The 22,036-nt window shown below is 40.0% G+C and overlaps 1 protein-coding gene across 4 annotated transcripts in view; it reads right to left on the bottom strand.

The window, feature by feature from the left end:
- Window positions 1-251: 251 nt before the first annotated feature.
- SPATA18 (spermatogenesis associated 18) overlaps window positions 252-22,036 on the bottom strand; it is a 22,563-nt gene continuing 778 nt past the window's right edge. Inside the window, exons 2-13 of one of the 4 annotated variants that reach the window (XM_042470696.1) lie at window positions 19,583-19,688; window positions 19,307-19,422; window positions 17,764-17,882; window positions 14,159-14,254; window positions 11,394-11,528; window positions 10,237-10,474; window positions 9,216-9,374; window positions 8,066-8,241; window positions 6,932-7,055; window positions 5,792-5,884; window positions 3,824-3,869; window positions 252-3,199 (exon numbers count right to left, since the gene is read on the bottom strand). In XM_042470696.1, the coding sequence (XP_042326630.1) occupies window positions 3,171-3,199; window positions 3,824-3,869; window positions 5,792-5,884; window positions 6,932-7,055; window positions 8,066-8,241; window positions 9,216-9,374; window positions 10,237-10,474; window positions 11,394-11,528; window positions 14,159-14,254; window positions 17,764-17,882; window positions 19,307-19,422; window positions 19,583-19,688 (1,437 nt within the window). In that variant the 3' untranslated portion in view covers window positions 252-3,170. Of the gene's footprint in view, window positions 3,200-3,425; window positions 3,870-5,791; window positions 5,885-6,931; window positions 7,056-8,065; window positions 8,242-9,215; window positions 9,375-10,236; window positions 10,475-11,393; window positions 11,529-14,158; window positions 14,255-14,417; window positions 14,422-17,763; window positions 17,883-19,306; window positions 19,423-19,582; window positions 19,689-22,036 lie in introns of those variants that run through there. The other 3 variants (XM_042470697.1, XM_042470695.1, XM_042470698.1) reach the window with 3 other exon arrangements.

The following is a 22,036-nucleotide window of genomic DNA, read 5'->3' as shown; positions in this document are numbered from 1 at the left end:
GTGGTTTGTGGACAGAAAACAAACACAAACACACAGAGTTTGGTTTACCATTACCCAGCCATTGAGTTTAAAGTCCATAGAACTTCAGCCTTAAACACATTGACCATTTGCTTTATTGTAGCTTACACAATGAAGTTTAAAAGATCTGGGCTGCTCCTGAGCAACAGTTTAATTAATCCCACATTTTTAGTATTTGATTTTGAATTCAAGATGATATGATCCACATGACACATAACAAGTAAATCTAATTCAATCTTTTATTTCAAAGAAATGAATACATTTCTCAAAATCGATGCAACATTGTTGTAAACAGGACCTCACCTAGTTATAAAATTTGCAGCGTTAAACAAAATTTCAAAGCACACTTCAACTGAGAAGAAAATACAAGTGTTTATCAATTTGTATGTAGGCATTAAATGAAACCAGAGAACTAATTCACTGGTTTTTCCCCTCAAAGACAAGTAACTATATGATGAAAATTAAGTAAATTCCCTCCTGCTTTGTATTAATGAATCAAGGCATTTCCACACACTACTGAAGCACCATGGTCAGCATCAGAAGTAAGGGACTAATCTCATTAGACTAATCATCTGACGAGTCTTGAAGTTCTATTTAAAAAAGGTAAACTCACAAAAGGTTGTCTGTAATGTTTGTACAAATGAGGTATAGAAAAGAGGGTTTTTAAAAAACAGATCACTAAGAAGACAATATATTGTATTGTATCAGCACCAAGGATTATAATAAAACAATGGACTGGAGCCAAATTTAAGTCATATTTAGACTAGCTCTATGGAAATCAATAGCCTAAACTAAGTCACACTGATTTCCATTGGTCTATTCTAACTGTGACTAAATGAGGATCCAAACCAATAGATCAACAGGCATACATGCTTCTGAAATCCATATGCTAATTTGAACATATCAGGATCAAACACAGCCCATTTTTACTGAGCATGATCTCTAATGTTAAACTTTTTTTAATCTCATTGGTTTCAATCTATGTGAAATTGAGCACAATAAAGTCCCATTTAATCCCACTGATTTCAATGGGACTTTATTGTGCTCATTTTCACATAGATTGTGCCCACAAAAAGCACCATCAAGTGACTGCTAAATTTCAAGAGATGGGCAGTCTTATAATACAAGCCTATGCATGTATGTTCAGAACAGGTGTCCTGCTGTCTCCCATGTTAGTGAGGTAGAAAATCCAAGCCAGGGTTTACCTAACTTTCAAGGAGCTGTTCAAAGTGTTGAACCATTTTTTTTTTAATTCATCACATTGCATAGCTGCTTTAGAGCCTGGATTAAAACCTGTAGTAGATTCCCTGCTTCACTGGCATGAGAGCAACCAGTCACCCTGACTTAGTGAGATATATAAGATCTCATATAAGATCTAACTGAGATCTTATATTACTTAAGGAGCACCCGGCTGCAAATTGTTTTCCCCTTCCATTCTTATTTATAAGATTGGGGACCCAATCTGGATCTTATCCACCATGGACAGGTATGGAAGATTAAACTTTCCTCTGCAGCCATTTTTCTCCCAAAATCACCACGACCTAAACAGGGCCCCCAAATCTCCATTGGGATGAATTGAGATTCCCTGCACTTTTTTTTGGGGGGGGGTCACCAAACTGGGTGTAGAGTGTGAATTTAGTTTCAAAAACAGATCTGGAGGAGGTTAAGCAGTCACTAGAACATTAACTTGCATGTTTTTGGGAAAAAAAACATCTGAACATCATGCATTTAACATACTATTTTTTTAAAAAAATTATTAATTAAAACATTTATCTCCCATCCTCTATCCAGAGATTTGAAGGTGGTGAACATAGCATCTGATTTAACTCTTGGAAACAAATCCAGTGAATTTGATGGACCTTAGTTCCAGGTTCATACAGTATACAGAGAGAGCTACAGTCTCAATGCATTGTAATGCTCAAGACATAACTGTTCTCTTAAGTGTATGACCATGGAAGATAGACTGTCTTGGCACTGTATTATTTGTGCCTGTACATTTTCCTAAAAAGAAGTGGGGAGACCCTTGCTCTTTGCCCCAAAGATTTATGTAAACATTTTTTTAAAAAATCAAATGAATATGATCTTAAAATGCATATGTAATTTTGATTAAATCTGTTGCATTCATGCCTTTAAAAAATCCTAACATTATAAAAACACACTAAATATCATTCCCAATTCACTCTCCATTTGGAATGATTCAGAATTATTGTTCACATTATTTTAAGTGATGTCTGAGGTACTCTTGGAACAGTAGAAGACACCATTGAAGCCGATTGATCCAGAGGTATAGAATCAAAAAACCATATCCAGCTAGCCTAAATTCCTATTGGAGAAAAATAAACATGTCAGTATGTAACATTAAAAAAATGCAACAATGTGCTTCAACCTCCATGTGTGACACACTGCTCCCAGTAGGATGCAATATTATACTTCAGATGCAACTGCACTGTAGAAATGATACAGTTTGACACCACTTTAAGTGTTGTAGCTCCAGCCTATGGAATCCTGGGATCTGTAGTTTTCCAAGGTCTTTACCCTTGTACTTGCTATTGCTATGTACTTGCTATTGTCTGCAAGAATGCTAGTGGCTCACACAAAATACAAATCCCAGGATTCTGTAGGATGGAGCCATGGCAATTAAAGTGGTGTTGAACTGCATTACTTCTACAGTGTGGGTGCATTCTTACATACTTGAAAGCAAGCTTCACCAAATTCACCAAATGCATAGAAGATGTTCTACTGATCATTTGAAGATCCATTATGAAGTGTAACGAAGGCCATGGAACTGGCTCTTCCCAGAAAGGTAGAGCCATTTAGGCTGAATGGCTATTATTCATCATAAAACTGTGTGTACTTAAATCTACTGTCTTCAGTGCAACAGACATCGACTAGCAGAACAAACTCTTCTTTCTTCCCATTACCTTCCTCCCCTGCCACCCATCCCAACACATAACCTGGCAAGTTTCCCAGTTCTCTGGAACATCTTCAGAGAGGGCAGTGCCAAAGGAGACAAAAATGACCCACCTCCAGTTCCACTGAAGAAAACTGTTCCATTAGTGAGGGGTGGCCAGGGGCTTCCATGTGAGATCAAGCCATCCTGGATTTTGGAATGATCCAAGCTGCTGAATTTATTTTGGGGACAGGATTCAGATTCACTGCAGATAGAAGCATCTGGACACCCCTGTCGGTGGCAGAATGACAGTTCTAGATCCTGTCCATCGACTTCAGTGGGCATCAGTGGACTTAGTTCTGTGTTGGATAGTGGATATTAGGCATTACAGTAAGCCCTTGGTATCCGCTGGGGTTTGGTTCCAGGAGCCCCTGTGGATACCAAAATCCATGGATGCTCAAGTCCCATTAAATACAATGCCATAGTAAAATGATCTTCCTTATATAAAATGGCAAAATCAAGGTTTGTATTTGGATTTTATATTTTCAAGCTGTGGGTGCTTGAATCTGTGGATAAAGAATTTGTGGATATAGAGGGTGAACTGTATATCCACAAAGAGATCTCTAAAAGGAGTTGCTAGCAGATACTGCTGCAAAGCACTTTAAGTGCAGCAGGTATGGAGAGAGTGGCCATTTTGAATAACCTGAGAATTGGGGACCAAAGGTTTGGAGACCAAACCAGACCCAAGTCAAAAGCCTTTTAACGACACTAAAAGAATGAAAAGCCTTGAGAGTAACTGAAGAAGCGTGCTGTTTTAAACAAAAACACTAGGCAAATGGTTATATTTTCTGTTTACTTTGAGTATTTGAGCATTTTAAAGCCATGATCTTCTAAGTTCTGAATACGCCCACTTACTTGGGCTTCCATTTCTTAACGGGGAAGGGCTGCGGCTTCGAGCTGGCTGAAAGACAAAGAATAAAAGGAAAATAAAATAATGACTTCTTCTGACTCATTTTGGTCCAGAAAGGTATAAATCCAAATTGAATTTTAATCTATATGTATGCCATATAAGTGGAGAAATGTCAACCATTCTATTATACTATGCTGTCAGTGCAGAAGTCCTGCACTTCAGTTTGTTCTCACACTACCAGGGCTGAGCAGCCCAACATGAGGCAAAGGATAAGAGTGGGTATGCATACAAAACATACACACATACACAAATGAACCAGACTAGCAGACTGGAAATGAGGCAATAGCATCTCCTGCACCTGAGCAGAACAGGCTAGTTTAGAGAACAAAAAAGAGGCTGTGTAGTATCCTCTGACAAAAGATTAAGGTTGGTGAGGAGCCATTGCTGTCCTCCAGCTTCTGCCACCTGCAGTGGTTGCTCTCAAAAGATAGGGCCAGCCCCCCTGGCACGGTAACATGAGAAAAGCCCTGGCCACATGTGGGGGGGAAAAGGCTACACTACTGACTTTTCCCACATCAACATAACCCTAAATCACCAAAGGAATGGTGTCTGCATGAATGTCACAGCCTGAAAAAGTTACATTGTTAGACTACAACTACATGAATTCCCCAGGCAGTATGAGCAGTGGTCATGCTCACTGGGGAATTCTGGGAGCTGTGGTTTAAAATGTAACTTTTCTAAGCTCTGGAGGAAGCTTAACACAAGCTTTTCCCATATGGCCTACCATTGCTCACCCTAGCAATAGCAATAGCACGTACATTTCTATACCGCTTATCAGTGCACTTAAGCACTCCCTAAGCGTTTTACAAAGTGAAGGTAATTGCCCACAACAATTGGGTACTCATTATAGCGACCTCGGAAGGATGCAAGCCTGAGTCAAGCTTGAACCTTTTTGCTGGTATTGAACCCACAATCTTATGGTTTGAGAGTGAGTGGCTACAGTACATGCATTTAACCACTGTAACACCAAGGCCCTACTGTGGTCATAAGATGAAGCTGTGCTGCAGCAGGTCCCACACTGCCAGTGTCACATTTTGGACACACATTACTGGGCAAGAGCCTCTTCTGGCTCAGGGCCTTCAATAATTCTAGTTCAATTTATGAGATACACAGCAGCTAGAGGAAGCTAACAGTGAGCTCCCCAAAGCTGAAAGGCCAAAAACTGGGGAACAAGTATTAAGGATGAGTCTCACCAGGGGAAAAGCAGAGATGATCATAATCAGCAAGACAGATGCTCAGCCTGCTTTTCCTATTCTCTTTCCTTTCCTCTTACACATACACACACACTCACAAACAGAAAGTCATGCTGGGTAGGGCATAGGGCAGGGAAGCAAGAGTTAAGGACAAGGGCAGAAGACAGCATGAGGGAGCAGTAACAGCGCAGTAACACTAACAGAGGGACGTATGGTTCAAAGTACTCCCAAACAAGTATATATGCACTTCCCTTCATTAATGCAATGCAGGTGGTCACAAATATGTCAGCTTTATTTAACACATCTAAATAAGCTTAGGCCCAAGCCAGGAGCGGCTTGGGGCTTCCAAGTCAGTGGGGCAGTGCCTCTGCTCTGGGTTTTAGACCAAATTTTAAAGGAGCCCTAAAAAGATTCAGCACCTTTGATAACTCCTTTAAAGGTCAGGCTGAAGCCTGGAATGGATCCATGCCCTATCCACTCCCACCTACTGTCCCACATCTTTACCAAGCTGAAGCTCTTACCAGCATACTCAGTGTTTTGTGAGAGTGGACAATTGGATTTAAGATGGAGGGAGTCAGAAAGTATGGCCTGGACGTTTCATTAAAATCTCCCCACCTCCCTCTCTTACTGATATTAAATTTTAAATGCTGTTTTCACTGCCAATACTTGGGTTTGTATCTTATCTTGGATCATCATGTTAATCCAAACATTCTGCTTTACCACATGTCGGGAGTAGCCACCACTACGAGACAGAGGGCTCGGGCTGCGGCTGCGACTTCTGCTCCTGCTCCTACTTCTACTTCTGTGAGACCACTAAAACAAAATAAAGAATTCGAGACATACATATATTAAGCAGAGAGCATTTGCTGCAGTTACTTTATAAGAAGACAAGGATGTTACGTGGAAGGAGAGACTAAACTGGCAGTAACATGTTCCTAGGTTAAGGTCCCCATCCCAAATGTTGGGTGGAAGTTCTTGGAAATTTCAACTCCCATTGGAAATGCCACTGAAAAAAACATGTTCGGCAAGGCAGTAAAGTAGTCATTAATCCAGTTTGTACAGCATGACAAGCCATGAGTCTTGGGGAACTCTGTCTTGCTATTCGTGAATACTGCTAGTGCACACAGCCTAACCATTCTCACTTGCAGAAGGAGCGGATAACAAAACGCTAACCCTTAGCCAATGATCTAGTTAGCATTACTGTATTTCCAAACACAGAAGCAAGTGGTGCTCTGCCTTGGTTTTCTCCCAGCAAGCCACAGAAATAACCCAGAGTTTGTTCTGGGCTTCTTTCCCTGGCTTGCCGATGTATAAAGGAACCAGAATACTACCTGCTGTTGGCTTCAGATGTCAGGCTAAACAAACCATTGGGGGCACACTAATGTCTTAGACAATGGACAGAAAACAGAGAACAGAGGCTCTTGCCACACTGCAAAATTAATGCAGGCTTAACACTTCATTAACTGTCATGGCTCCATCCTATGGAATCCTGAAATTTGTAGTTTGTTGTAGCACCAGAGCTCTGATGGAGAAAGCTAAATGTCTCACAAAACTAGAAGTGACAGAATTCTATAGTATTGTGCCATGACAATGCAATGTCAAACTGTGTTAATTCTGCCGTGTAGATGCAGCCAGAATCCACATTCAAGGAATGGGGCTCTGCCACCACCACTTTTCATCTGAAATCCTCAAATCTGCTCCTGCATGTTGGGAATCCTTAAGAATGGCTTAGGATGTGATATGAGGAGGCTGCTGTTTGAAGGGCAGACCCACCCACCCTTGACCAACACTTATGTAAACATAGGAGCAATTTAGGATACAAGCCAACATACTTATTTAGCATTTGAGAAAAGCACTTACTAGAGCACCTCTTCTTGTGACTGCCTCTCCCTTTACAATGACAGAATCTTCTTCCATGAGAGCAGGCCACACATGGTAGGCCACCAGTGGAGCTGTGAATTCAGAGTCATAGCTGTGGCGGTATCTGGACACACACAAGGAAATGCCATTTACCCCTGAGTTAGCAGTCCACATGTGACAGATTACTCCCGCTGAACTAAGTATTTTTACTCCTTTCTTTCTTTCCATCCCCACTCTTTTCTACCATCATACTATACAGAACTAGAGCCCTCAGTATGTTGCTTCTATACAATAGCAAGATTTCTCTTTTTCTTCCTCCTGAAACACTCCTGCATACTGCCAGGAAAGGAATGTTCTAACCTCAAGAGATGAAACACCTCTCCTAACCCAGGCAACTAGCTTATCCACTGAGCTTCATAAGTGAAATAAAATTTTAAAAAACTGATCTGCTTGGTCCAGGGGCTCTTTCACCCTATATAAATATAGTGCTATGTTCCCACTTTTTGGCTGTTGCAACAACATCCTATGGTATCTGGGATTTGGCTGAGAATTCTAAACATCTCTCTCTAAACTTCAGATCCTAGGATTCCATAGGATGTTGCCATAGAAGTTAAAGAGGTATCAAATGCTATAATCGTGTAGCAATTATAAAAGGGCACTCTATTGTTGTCTATTGTGTCAGTGCTATTCAAAGTGGTGGTCCCTGGACTGGTGCTGGTCTCTAAGCGACTGGCTGCTTTTTGCTGGAGAGTTTCCATTTGTAACCAATAGGTACAGCTATGACCCTGTTTCTTGGCACATGGAGGGGGGGTCTTACTGGACCCTGTATATCAGATAGTTTAAGAAGCACTATGTGGAACCATATCTGATTACCTTAATCAACAGAAGATGGGGATGTTCTAAAGCAAACAGGTTAAAGTAAAACAGAAAAAATAAAAATAATGGAGTCACTATGTACTATTAACAGGTTCATCATACCTATTGTAGTTTATAATGCAATTTCTCTGCAATATTTCAACAGAGTTCCCAACCCTTTGCAGCTGCCCACCTCTGTGCTGCAGTGAGTGAGAATAACTACCATGTCATTAATGTTTTCTTTGGAAATGCAAGTCTGTATGCTTGAATTTCCCTTACTTGTACTCGCTAAAGAGTTCTCCATCTGTACCAAATGAAATATCAAGTGGTGGATCCAAAGTCTGCATTGAAAATGCTACCCGGCACAACTCCCGTATTAAACCACTGATCATGATAAAATCAACTTCTGGGGGGAAGGAAATCTTAGGATTGATGTTCATTGCACGGATGACTTCCTGAAAGCAAATGGAACATAGAGTGTTATTGGTATGAGAAAACAAATCTGAAGTTACAAATGCTTTTGAAGTAAGAGTTAAGATAAAAAGCTAATAAGGCATACACACCCCTGCGTGTGTGCATGCATACACACAAGAAAAGGAGCACAAAAGAAATGGAAGCATTATATTAAGACAGAGTAATATTTTCTTTATAGAACAGTACTATAAAAGTATCATCCACATATTGACACAGCAGAAAATTAATAACAATGTAATGGAATAATATTGTTAGTGAAATGAGCACACTTAATTAATTAGTGCTGTGTATTATGGCTTTGCCTGGTGATATCTTTTACCACTAGAATTGTTTTGGTTGCACAGAATCCCGACAGAAGTTTTGGTTTTGGTTGCACAAAATTCTGACATAATTTCACTAGATTGTACATTTGGGGCAGAGAAGTCCTCATATAATACAATCCACAACATTATATCATTGGGGATATAATGCCCTGGTTAGAGGGAACAAAAAACGGGGAGGAGTGGGAAGCATCCATCGAGTGAGCGACATCTGCCTATAGATGTAAAAGGGGTTAAATGGGTTAAAAGTTTAAGAACCACTGGGTTAGTACTTTCGGTAGAGAGATGAATCATGAGCATTAGTAGCATAGGGCCAAAATCTCTTTCTGCTCCCCCATGCTGCCATCCACACCACTGAAAAATCAGTTCCACAGGGTTTCTTAAGTCTCCAAAGCTGGTTTTGGGGACACCCTGGGTTGAAGAGTGGAGGGAAATCTTCCCTTTCCAACGTTGTTAGAATATATAATGCCATTCTAAAGGCCATCCTTCATCTAGATACTGCATAAATCCACTGCTGCATATATAAAAAGGAAAAAAAAATAGTAGCAAAATTACATTAAGTCATTCTGTCTGTCTGTCTGTCTGTGCGTGCATGTGTTGAGTACAGATGCTAATCCATTCACATTGAAACTTACACTGACACTGGACTGAACATCATAGAGATCTTCCTGGCGAATGATATAGTCCATTACCATGTCTTCAAGTGATTCACAGCCAGAGTGACTCAGGGACAGAGTTTTTCTAACACGTATTTTGAACTGTCTGAATGCCCTCTTTGCTGCTTGGAAAGATTCCTACAAACAATAAAATAACAAGCTAAGGATAGAAGTCCAGAACAGAAACAGCCCAGGTCATTTAATTATCAGAGGCAAAACTTCAACAGTAGAGTCATATTCTCCGATACAGAATTTGTTGATACTAGGAATATACTAGAAATTGGTATCTAGATGAAATAAATGTTCATCTAGACACCATATGCAGTCCCTCTTTAACGAATTAATGTCAGTTTCACTCTCTCCTACATTTGTATTTGTGAACATTTTGGTAAATTCTGATCATAAGCAAAACTGCAACAAAATCCTCCCCTCCCTTATAAGTAAATAACATTTGAGCACTGGCATCCTGGATCTAAAATGGTACCTCACCACATCTCTCTATTACAGTAGTTTACCATCACTTTAACTGCATGTTTTAAAGTAAAATGCTATTGGCAGTTCACCCATCCTAAGTATCTATATTATATGGGCTAATTGGGTTATATTGTATACATACTGAATGCTATTGATATATAGGCACTTATTAGATGGGTGCTGGTCATATTCTTTTTAATAAAAATAAAACACAATACTCATTTTTGAAACATTACTTTAAGTTTCAACAGTGAGATTTGGCAACAGGAATACCAGTACTAAAGAGAAAGGTTAACAAACTGAGGCTGGAATCCTGTTCATCAGTCCCAATAAGAACAGACTCACTGAAAACTGTTAAATGATGAGTCAATGTATAGATGTTTCAATGGTTCTGTTCTGTTGGAACTAACATTAGGATTTAGGCCTGAATATTATCCATTCTTATTGAAATATGAGGTATTTACATATGGTTATATTATGAGCATGAGTGATATGGGAAAGAAATGTTGTCTTATTCCAACCCTACCACAGCTGCAATGTAGATTATTCTCTGCACCATCTCCAGATCATCAATGTAACTCCTCAAAAGGGTTTGAGCATTCAAGCGTTCCTGAGAATAAATGTCACTGAAACGTTCCACAAGGCAAGCGTGGCGGGAAGCATTTGTGAGTCTAGCACGGCCAGGTGAGAAACTCCTCTTTGAAAGTGGACTAGGTGACCTGCTCCGGGCAGATATTGGAGAAGGAGATCGACTCCGTGCAAGTCTAGAACAGAATTGTAGAATGGTAATAATGGAAGAGCTTTCTCTGCACTAGACAGTATGCTTAAGAAGAAATTAAAGTATAATTTACTTTACATTATCATCATCCTTGGGAAGAGCTCTCTCTTTTTTGCTTACGTTACTCTATAAAGCACCATGTACACATATCACATCATTATCTTGAAATACTCCTTGCATGTGAAGTGGGCTATAATCCACAAAAACGTATGCTGAAATATGTTGGTTGGTCATAAAGATACCACGAGACTTCTCTTTCCCTCCTTTTTTGCTTTAGGCTACACTTTTCTTCAGTTTGATCAATAAAATATTACCTCCAGAGGTTGTTGAACTATTGTTGTTGTGTGCCTTAAAATCATTCCCAACTTATAGGTGACCCTAAAGCAAAAACTATCATGGCGTTCGGGGGGGGGAGGCAGTTTGGCAAGATTTGTTCAGAGGGGTTTGCCTTTTCCTTCCTCTGAAGCTGAAGTAATACGATTTTCCAAAGGTCATGCAGGGCAGGCTTCCATGGCTGAGCAGCGATTTTAACCCTGGTCACCAGAGTTGTAGTCAATATATCTCCCTTTATTCCTGGCATTAATGCTGATGAGTTAATGGAAGCCTGAGTACAACATGGAGCAGCATAGTCCCAGCCCCTCCTTAGGTATCTCTCACATTCAACATTACTTTTAAAAAACAAGGTCAAACCATTACAAGTTTCTTTTTCCAAATTAAAAATGATAAATGTATTATAGCAAGTACATTTGTATAAATGTATTCCTCTTCAGGAGAAAGTCTACATGCTTTACCATTGGGAGAAATTCAACATTCTTCACATTATTAAACTGCATTGTAAAATAGCTGCGTTTATAGGAAAAGTAGGTTTTCATTGCCTCTTAAATCAGATGGGACAGAATCCTTACTTGCGTTGTAAAACAGATTTCTGAGCGCCAAGGACAGCAATCTCATCCTTCAGTGTTTGAAGCTTCTGCTCATACTCATTCATTCGCTCCAGGTTGATCAGAGCACACTCTTCTTTTGCTTGAGAAGCCTTTAGACTTAACCACATAGGATAAATACAGACAGAAGGGGTATTTCTACTACAATAAGGACATTGCTTAAAAACTATATTAACAAATTTGTTTAAAATTTTTAAAGCTGATAAGCAGAAAGCATGTCAGAGTTACCCATACATAGCAAAGGGTTCATGAATGACATTTGTCCTTTATTTGCATTCCTCTTGATGTTTTGCTTTATTTGCTTCTTGCATGTGGCAACAATTGTGGGCAAACAGCCTGTCCATAATATTTTTTTTAAAAAAGAAGTCATAAGATAACATGGAAATCCTACATGTCTGGGGTTGAGCTGCTTAAATCTCACAGCTCCTGAAATAGGAAGATTTCTCTCCAAATTGTGCCAGCTATTTATAAGCTATTGCATTCATTTCATTCAGCATTGGATATTTTGTCCTCCCTTTTTGTTATCTTTGCTTCTCAGCCAGCAAAAAGCAGTTCAAAATATTTTAATCTTTTTTTGTAAGTGCAATAAAATTTGCTAATGAGGTATATAATTATGTAATATAATTGTTAAGAGTAAGAATTATGTGAGCTAGTATTTTTCGACTCTGAATATGCTAGATGGTATTGGGAAGCACCTATTTTCTGTGTCCTCCATCTATAAAGATGATGATGATAATGATGAAAGTAATATCAATGATGAAAGTATCTTACAAGGTTCTTGCACTGACTATGGAGAGAATAGGTTGGAGCCCAGATTCCTGGTATTAGAAGGGACAATACTTTTGCATGCTTCAGCATTCTCTGGCTCCTGAGAATGTGCTCTAGAGAGTTGGAGCATCCTCTACATTACCATGGGAAATGGTGTGGGGGAACTGAATGGGAAATCAGTGAAAATTATCTCCCCACTTTCACCACTGGGTTAGAGCCACCTCTATGGGATTCACATCCCTCCTGTCCATTGAAGGAGGCCTCTGAGCTTTGGCTGACTTCTATTTTACTTTGTGCTGGTATTTTAATTGTTGATTGTTTGTTTGTTACATGTATAAGGGAGCCCTGGTGGTGCAATTGTTAAATGACAATACTGCAGCCACAAGGTTGTAAGTTCAATCCCCAGCAGGGCTCCAGGGTCAACTTTTTCATCCTTTCATAGGGTGGTAAAATGAGTACCCAGCATGTTGGGGGGCAATTGGCTTAAACATTGCAAACCATTTTAGTGACCTCGAAAGGATGCAAGGCTGAATTGACCCTGAGCCCCTGGCTGGTATTGAATGCACAACCTTGTGGTTTGTAAGTGAGTGGCTGCAGTACAGGCTTTTAACCACTGCACCACCAGGGAACCCTGCCTTGCCTCTTCACAGATCTAACAGTACTTCAGGAAGCCTTCAGGAAGCACTAATGATATAGTTTCTGGAGCACCCATACCCAGAAATATACCACCAAAGCATCCTAATCCTAACCTTGACCCAGATAAAAGAATTGATTAACTGAGGAAACAATTCTGACTCTCAAAACACAAGGCATGGCTAGTTGTTGATGCTCTACCCAAATCCCTGTGCCATATGTCATGCTTCTAGACTCTAATTTCTTAGGCAGGAGCATTCATGCTTCAAAAGCAGCAAAAAACAAAACAAAACCCAGAAAGCTTCATACAATGCAGTCCTGTATCTTACCCCATTCAGCTAACTTGTACATCATCCCTGACAAGCATGCATATAAAATTACAACCACAAGTTTTCAGTACCAGTTTTTGGCTCAATGTCAATAAAATATAAAGGGGAAGGCTAAACTGTATTTTGCCAGGTATGCTGAAAACCCATAGAGACTGTATTTTTGACCTGCTTAAAGACTATGAGTATATTTATAAACTGCACAAAACTAGTTCAATTGGCCTGATGTTTTTTCTGAAAAATTCTGAGAACTTCAGGCTTGTGCCAAGAATTTGTGGTTAAGATTCAATGGAAGAACTGAAGTGGTTTAAAGTTGTGATGTAAGTATGTCCTGTAAAAATGGTTCCTAAACATGGGTCCTGATGTATTTTGTTGGACTACAACTCCCAGAATCTTTGGTTATTGTCCATCCTAGCTGTGCTTTCTGAGAGTAGACATCCAACACCATCTGGGACCTAAGCTGGAAAACCCCTGCTTCAAATCAACTAAAGAATCAGCTAGGCATTATTATCTTTGTACAGAACTGACATCACAGTCATTTTCAGACAACTGGTACAGGTGAGGAAAATTACCACCATCTGTCTAAAGCAGCCTTTTCCAACCTGACAGCCTCTGCATGACAAGAACTCCCATCAGTCATAGTTAACATAGCTACTAGTGGAGAATCATATGCATCAAAGTCTCAAATATGTGCAGAAGCAGCAAAACCTGGGGAGCACCCAATGGAATCCACAGAAAAAGCAAGAAATTCATCTCAGGATGTTCAAAAGATAGTAGAAAAGCCAGACAGATTTCACCCTATGTGTGGTCTAGAAGACTTCCTACAAGCACTGTATCAATGTAAAGATGATTTACAGAATATGATATTATACTGTATGCATGTTGCTCTTTTATGATTTTATATAGCTCTCTAAAGAAGGCCTCTAAAGTTGAGACTGAAAAGTCCACTAACATGGGAGCCACTAGCTGTCACCAGTTTATATTCATCAGTATTTTTCTTACTCTGCCTTGAGCTGAACAATTTCATCCTCGGCTGCCAAAAGAGTGGTGGCTGATTTGGCCTTTGTATCTTCAAGAGCCGACTGGGCTTCTGCAAGACTGCAAGAGAAATCAACACCAGATGCACACTTTTAATATAATGGGCACAAATTCTGCTCAAAAACTCTAAAAAGCTACCAACTGAATCCTATTGTTAGTCTTAATCAGAGAAGACCCATTAAGTCAAAGGGTCAAAGTCAACCTACAGTATGTGTTGACTCACCATTCATCATCTGACTGAATGGATTTCCTCTAGACACGATGCACCAATAAGATGTAGGCCATTTCTAAGAAGACTTCTTACAGTTAGAATGTAGGTAGGTAACACAAAGAGTCCTTTAGTTCCTAAGCAGCTTATCAAAATCAGATCAACTATAAACACCAAAAGAAGGCATCAGCTAACACCAAAATCTGCCACTTTCTTGCTAAATTCAAGTTAGCTTCTTATTCTTTAAAAAAAATATTTAGTGCCCTATCTCCAACCAAAAAAATCTATGCAAACTGTTATTCACAAATGCCAGGCACTTATATAAATCTTTAAACAGACAAGAGAGAGTAACACAGAGAGAGACTTTTATGGGATTTCTTCTGTCATGTTTTATCCATATGCTGTGTTCATATTTGTTAATAAGATCATTTTATATATATATATATAAAATAATCATGAATTAACCTGTCTTATAATGAATAGAACTACTGGTCAACTTGTCCAGCTTGTCTACTCTGAGTATCTGAGTATCTGCAGAGGTCTTATGCAGACTTTTTTAAAAAATCAATTAAATGGAAAAGCTGCTGATTGAATCTTGGGCTTTATGTACCAAACACTCACTCTGGGTCAAGCTATGGGTCCTCTTCACTATATAAACTGATTGTTGATCTCCATGGTGAATCCACTCTAGGTTTTAATATGAAGTTTTCAAGGTGATGAATCCCATCTCCAAAATAGGTTCTACACCTTAGATCTCTTCTAGCACAGCAGGTTCATTGACACATTGATCTTGGAGCTACCAGATGCCACTTGCCTAAATTTGAATTCTTCTCATAAATTGACAGTTACCTTCTACAGAATTGCCATGATGTCACAGCACTGAAAATTTCCATGCACACAATTATCAGTGTGGTGTGAGTCCCTCTACAGATCTCAGCTGGGTAGACAAACTGCAGTTTATTGATGTTGTCTTTCATACCCAGACAGTACAAGAAAATAAAATCAATTCCTTTTGATCCTTGCATTATAACAATAACCTATTACTGCTGTGTTATCTGTGATTATTAAAGCAAACTAGATGATTTCCACCTATCAATGGAAGGTATCCAGTTAACTTCTCCCACAAAGAGAATGGCTTTAATTTGCAATGAGTAGAAGGCTATTTCTCCTCCAAACTTCAGCTGTGTGCATACCCTCAACATTTGCTCTGGATGGTAAAGGAACTATCCAGAGCAGGGAGTTGAACTGGATGGCCCTTGTGGTTTCTTCCAACTCTATGATTGTATGATTCCTATTTTAAAAAAAGCACAATTTGGGGTCATGAGGCATCTGGAAGTGGGGGCAAAGGAAGGAAAAGCCCCTATGAACAGTCAGAAGTCAGTTTGCACAACATTGGATTTCACCCTAAGATTGTTAATATAATTGGTTTGAATAAATTATACTGCCAAAGAGGTAGAATATACAATTTAAAACAACTCTCCATACTGAAACTGTAATTTGAACATGTATCAGAGTTCAGAGAGAACGGCTTATCATAAGTGTAGTGGTTTATGGTGTTTCCAGCCAAAATACGGTGATCCTAATAGTTACGGACCTTGGCATGTATTGAATGTTCCATATCAAATATGTCAGAGTAACCTGGAGCATTAACTGCTAAAATGGGCAACCCATGGCCTGCTAAATATTTCACCAACCAGCCCACACCAAATTAAAGAAGACTCACGGCCCGAACAGAAAGGCCAAAATAAAGCTTCAGGTCACTTTGGACATATGCTGTTTAAATGATGCATGTGTCCTAAGAGGCTGGAAGCCGTGCCAAAGCCATGCTGCAGTCCTAAGGACTGGAGCGCAGCTTTGGCGCAGCTTCTGGCCTCTTAAGATGTGTGTGTCATCTAAACAGCATACTTCCAAAGTGACCTGAAGCAGCTTTATTTTGGCCTGTCTGTTTGGGCTCTCAGATCCAAAGACTCAAAGGGTCTGAAAGATCTTTTGACTAAGTATAGCAATAGCAAGAAAGTACATTTCTATACCACTTATCAGTGCACTTAAGCATTCCCTGAGCAATTTACAATGTGTAAGCTAATTGCCCTCAACAAGCTGGACACTCATTTTAGCAACCTACAGAAGGATACCAGACTGAGTCAACCCTGGAGCTCTGGGATCCAACTCACAACCTTGTGGCTGTGAATGGCTGCAGTATAGGCATTTAGCCACTGCGCCATCGGGGCTCCCTGGTGGAATCGTACCCACCAGTGTCTTTCTTATATTTGTTTTCTTCGTTCCTTCCATCTCACAGGGGACCTCACTTCCAGTCCTGATTTTCCACATGAGCTCTGACCTAAGGCCATCTTCCTAAGAATTCTATGAAGCTCCCATACATGGAGAAATGCTATTCTGGAGGCAGCTAATTCCTAGCAACATACAGGCCAAAACTACTCAGGTTCCTCAGTTTACACTGCATTTCTCACAGGGAGTCCCTCAATTATGCTCAAGATAAACCAGAGAATCTCTTAGCATCTTTAAAGACTAGCTAATCCACTATGCCAAAAATGTTTCTGGACGACAACAGCCTTTGGAAACTGTATAGCTATAGCTCTACATAAGTTGATTTGTATTTAGGTCACACACAGGAGGTATAATTGGATGCTGTTGGATGCATCAACCAGTCCCACTCCTAAAAAAACACAAATAGATTGTAATTATATATGGACCATGTAGAAGCAATCCAAGGCAATGCTTCTATGCTCCTTCCCACTGCGTGTTCAGAGCTGACCAGATAGGCAGTTGAACTAGCAATGGGACAGCATTCCTAAATTCACCTCACTAATTTAGGAACCAAATGGCAGGCTGTGTGGAATATATAGCTCTGACCTGCAGCACATCTGCTTCTTGCTTCCTGACATCTGCTGCAACCTTAGACAGCCACTTCTTTTTACCTAATGGTAGCGTTGGCCCTGGAGCCATGTATGTGTTCTGTAAATAATCACACAATTATTCAGCCTTAGAATGTGCAGTAAAAGTGGTCTGCTTTAAAATAAGAAATTCCAGGACACTGTATTCTTTACTCTCTTTGGGAGGGAAGAAGACCCCAATGCTTTTACCTCCTCAGAGACCCTATTTACAAATGTCACTCTTGTGTAGAAAAATATGTATAGGAACTCCACATGTGCACAACTAAATATGATAGGCATATAATACAAAATAGTATGGCAATATTATAATAATACACTCTCTTACCAATTGATTCACAAATTCTAATGGCTGCATATGCTTTAAAAACTTAACAGAATTAAATAGTTTCAGATTTCTTACAGGAAAAGGGAAAAGGGGGAAATAGATGAAAAATAGTTAATGGTCCTACTCTTGCTTTACAAAACTGAGCTCTAAACGAGTGGCATTCAGTTCTTTCTCCAGCTGTTGTATATCATGGCTCCGGGAGTTGGCCAGTTCCCTCAGCATCCTGTCTTTTTCAAACGACTCCTATAGTGAAATATTAATACAGAATCAAAGCTAGAAATTAAACATTGTATTCTTCCTTTTTTTAAAGAAGAGGAAGATGGAGAACAAGAAGGAGAAGAAGGAAAGCTAGTTCTGTTAAGACTAATCGGAAATGCTGCGGCAAATGTTGCAGATATCTTAAATCGAGGTTACATAAAACTGTTGCATTTCTTCAGAAAGAAGAAACCCAGGCATAGATTAATTTATAGCATAGGTTCCTAACCTTTCAGCTAACTTCAGCAATCCGCGATTGGACCTCAGTGAGTCTGTGGATAAGTTTCATGAAACCCCAAGAAACTTGGAGGGTTTTTTTTTCCTCTTTAGTTTCTTTCCTATTACTTTGAAAACCGTATTTAAGTGCATTTTTCTGGGCCACAGGCCCATTATTTCATCAGATGTTCAAAAGTGTCCAAGATCCCCCCAAATTTAATAGCCACTGCCTTCTAGTGTCTCAGTTGAGAACATCTGTGACACAGAAAAGCCTGTTTGCAACACTACGGAGTTTATCACATGGGATGGATCCTGTGCAGAAACTGAATTTAAACTAGAAAAAAAATGCAAAAGTGAGTAGATTTTCAAACGGCATTGGAGATTAATCCAAACAAAAAGTGGACAAAACCTGAAAATGCGGGGAGATTTTCAGATAATGTTTGTGTGAAGGAGAAATAACGCAACATTAACCCAAATGGAACTTCCGAAAGTAAAAAGGAGCAGGTTTGGGTGACTTTCCATTCAGGTTAATGTTGCATTATTTCTCCTTTACACAAACACGTCTGAAAAACAACCCGCTTTGGGGGGGGTTCAGACTTTTAAATCCCGTTTCTGCATGGTATTTATGTAATTTGCCTCCCTGTCATAAACTCCACTGTGCCTATTAGATTACACCAAGTAGGGTTGTCAGAGTGAAAATTAGAGACAGTTGATGGTTGTATAGAACAGGGCACTTTAGAGGATTTTACTTGTTACCTGGTTGCATGACAAGCAACATCTGCTGAAATACAATCTTGTACACAAACACTAAAGGTAAAGGAGCCCGCTCCATTTTTTGTGGGGCAACTCTAACATCAAAAGTTTGTCTATTACAGTGTGTAAGCTGAGAGTTGCCAGACTGAGATGAATGAGGGAAATTCACAGCAAAGGTTATCAACAGAATGCTTCACTTTTTACTGCCAAATTCCAGCTCAAGTTGCTTAATATTTTACAGCAGAAATGGGCAATTTCAGTGGCTCTGGGAACAATTTTGCCCTCCTGAGATCCACCACAGACCACACTCCCACTGCTGCCTCAGTGCTAATAGTCTGTGCTTATATACCACTTAAAGCAAGCATTGTGCTTTTCAGCACAGACTACTGGCACTGGAATCAAAGCCCCCAAAGTTTTGATTTATTCATTGGACCAATTCATACCTGCAAGAGAGAAGATGTTGTTTCAAAGGATCTTCCCGGAGCAGGGCTAGAAAAACAAGATCCTAGCCATGGCAGGAGTCGAGATTTAATTATTTCCACACCGGCATAATGTCCACCTAGGTCATGGAGTAAAAGGAAAAGGAAAAAAGAAAGGAGTGAAAATCTGTATGATAAAGTGACCATATAGAAGCTAACCATCCTCTAGTCTACATTGCAGGGCCAAGCCAACAATATATATCTGGCCATTGCCCATTACAGAATATGGAACAACCTCACCTTCTTGACACGTTTGATTGAGGATTGTGAAGAGTTGCCCCTGGATCATGGAGTTCAGTTCCATAATCTCACAGCATCGGGTCAGATTCTGATCACATGAGTTAATCTAAAAAATAAAATATTAAATACTTCAGTTATAATACTTCTAATTCTGCATGTACAGTAAGTTTTATGAAATAAAAAAACAATTAGGGTGAGGTGGTCATCCAACATCCTTGGATAGTTGCCCATCCATGCTATAGAGAAGGCTGTTTCTGCAGTCCTGATTCTCCCAGGGGGACAAAATGCATAAAAAAACAGTCCCAAAATTATCTTTAGGGGTGTGTGGAGGGCATTTCTACCATTTTTGGCAGCCCCAAGTCCCTCAAGGATCATTTTATGAATTTATTGTCCCAAAAAGCCCTCTAACATTTCCACATGGTGTGTGTGTGTATCAATTTAGGCCCCAGGGAAACTTTTTGGGGGGGAACAGGCTAAGGAAGGCCACAAAACATTGCAAAAATGTGGCATTTGGGAGCCAAAACACTTCTTGATATTTTTTCCAGAGGTGGGCACAGTGAGGAGATGCAGCCATCCAGTGGCAGTGCTGTGGGACTAAATGCACTCCCAGCTTCCCACAATCGCCTGCCCTTGGAAGGCTGGATGTACACTGACTTAATAAGTCAGATCTTATGGGGAGGGAGCTATTTCAGTTTGAACCTTAATTGTTTAGTTATGATCTCTTTACATTTCAATGTTTCTAATTGTTCTGGCTTGTTACACTACACTGTATGTTTGTGTTTGAGCTGAAGGTCAAATCAGAGCTCACATTTTTGTGTCCATTCATATAGAAACTGAAAGTGTTTGATATAAACATCTATGCAATCTATATATGAAGCAATTCATAGATATAGCTGTTAGTGTCTGTAGAATCAGTACACAGAGAGATCTTGTAGCACCTTTGAGAATAACTGAAAGAAAGAAATTAGCAGCACGAGCTTTCGGAGACTTTAGTCTACTTCCTTAGATACAGCCTAGGAAAGCTCATGCTGCCAATTTCTTTATTTCAGTTAGTCTCAAAGGTGCTACAAGATCTCTCCACATACTGATTCTACAGACTAACACGGCTAGATCTTTGAGTACCAAGTGGTACTCATGTATGTGTGAACCATTTTAGAACCTGCTGATAGGGTCATAACTGAACAGAGGGAGGACACATCCCAACAAATGAGATGATGCACCCAAAAGCCAATCTTGATCTTTGTAAACCACTTAGGGAGTGCTAGTTCACTGCTAAGCAGTACAGAAAAGTACTTTCTATGAGGAGGGCAGCTATGAGAGAACTAGAAAATATCCTAAAATGTAAAGACATACAACCGAACCCGAAAGTTAGAATCATACAAGCCCTCCTTGTATTCTCTATTACCATGTATGGATGTGAGAGCTGGACAGTTAAGAAAGGGAATAGGAAGAGCATTGACTTATTTGACATGTGGTGCTGGAGAAGAGGGCTGAGGTTACCATGGACAGCCAAGAAATCAAACAAATGCATCCTAGAACAGATCAAACCAGAAATCTCTCTGGAAGCCAAGATGACAAGACTGAGGCTGTCGTACTTTAGCCAAATTATGAGGAGGCATGACTCACAGGAAAAAACAATAATGCTGGGAAAGGTAGAGGGGAGAAGAAAGAGAGGAAGGCCATGCTAGATGGATGGAAGGAGGTCATGGGTATGGATTTGCAGGACCTGAGTGGAACATAGGGAGTCTTGGAGATGTCTCATCTACAGGGTCGCCATGGGTCAAGACCGACTCGAGCATGGATAACAACAACACATTGCTATTGCTATCTGTGAGTGCAAGATGTGTATCCAAAAGTTGGAAACAGCCTCAGCATTCATATCTAAGAATAATGAGAGAGCAAGTATGTTCTAGTGGAGGGGTATAGGCTGTTGATTGCCACTGTTGAGAAAGGAAAGGCACAGAAGGTTGTGAGGTCAGGACACTGGTTAAGTTGTAGTGGAAGTTACAACTTGGGTAACTAGAACTGACGTCTTTTTCTTTTTTACTGCAGCTGGATATATACCATTTGGTTCCAGAACTGGATTGGAGAAGCCAGGATCCATAAATCTATGTCTTGAACAGGATGACTAGATGTCCTAACTGCAAAGGAGGGCAAGGCACCACAAAATGTAAGGCATTCGAGAAAAATGCAAGACATTTCACCAGCGGAAAGACCCCAAGCTAAATTGTGTCTGCTAGAGGAGGCAAACCAGGGTCCTGTGTCCTCTTGTTCCACCATCCTTCCCTCTTCCAAAGAGGAGACTCAAGAGTTCATTTCGACAGCTGAGGTTCCTCCTAGTCTAACCACTGAAAATAATGACCATCATATAATCCCAGCCTGGCAGGGAAGAGGAAAGAAACAAAGGAAGGAAGGAAGGAAGGAAGGAAGGAAGGAAGGAAGGAAGGAAGGAAG

The sequence above is a fragment of the Sceloporus undulatus genome, chromosome 5 (genome assembly GCF_019175285.1).
Source record: "Sceloporus undulatus isolate JIND9_A2432 ecotype Alabama chromosome 5, SceUnd_v1.1, whole genome shotgun sequence".
Taxonomy (NCBI): Eukaryota; Metazoa; Chordata; class Lepidosauria; order Squamata; family Phrynosomatidae; genus Sceloporus; species Sceloporus undulatus.
Note: the sequence above shows the minus strand (reverse complement) of the source record. Positions and strands in the feature narration are given on the sequence as shown.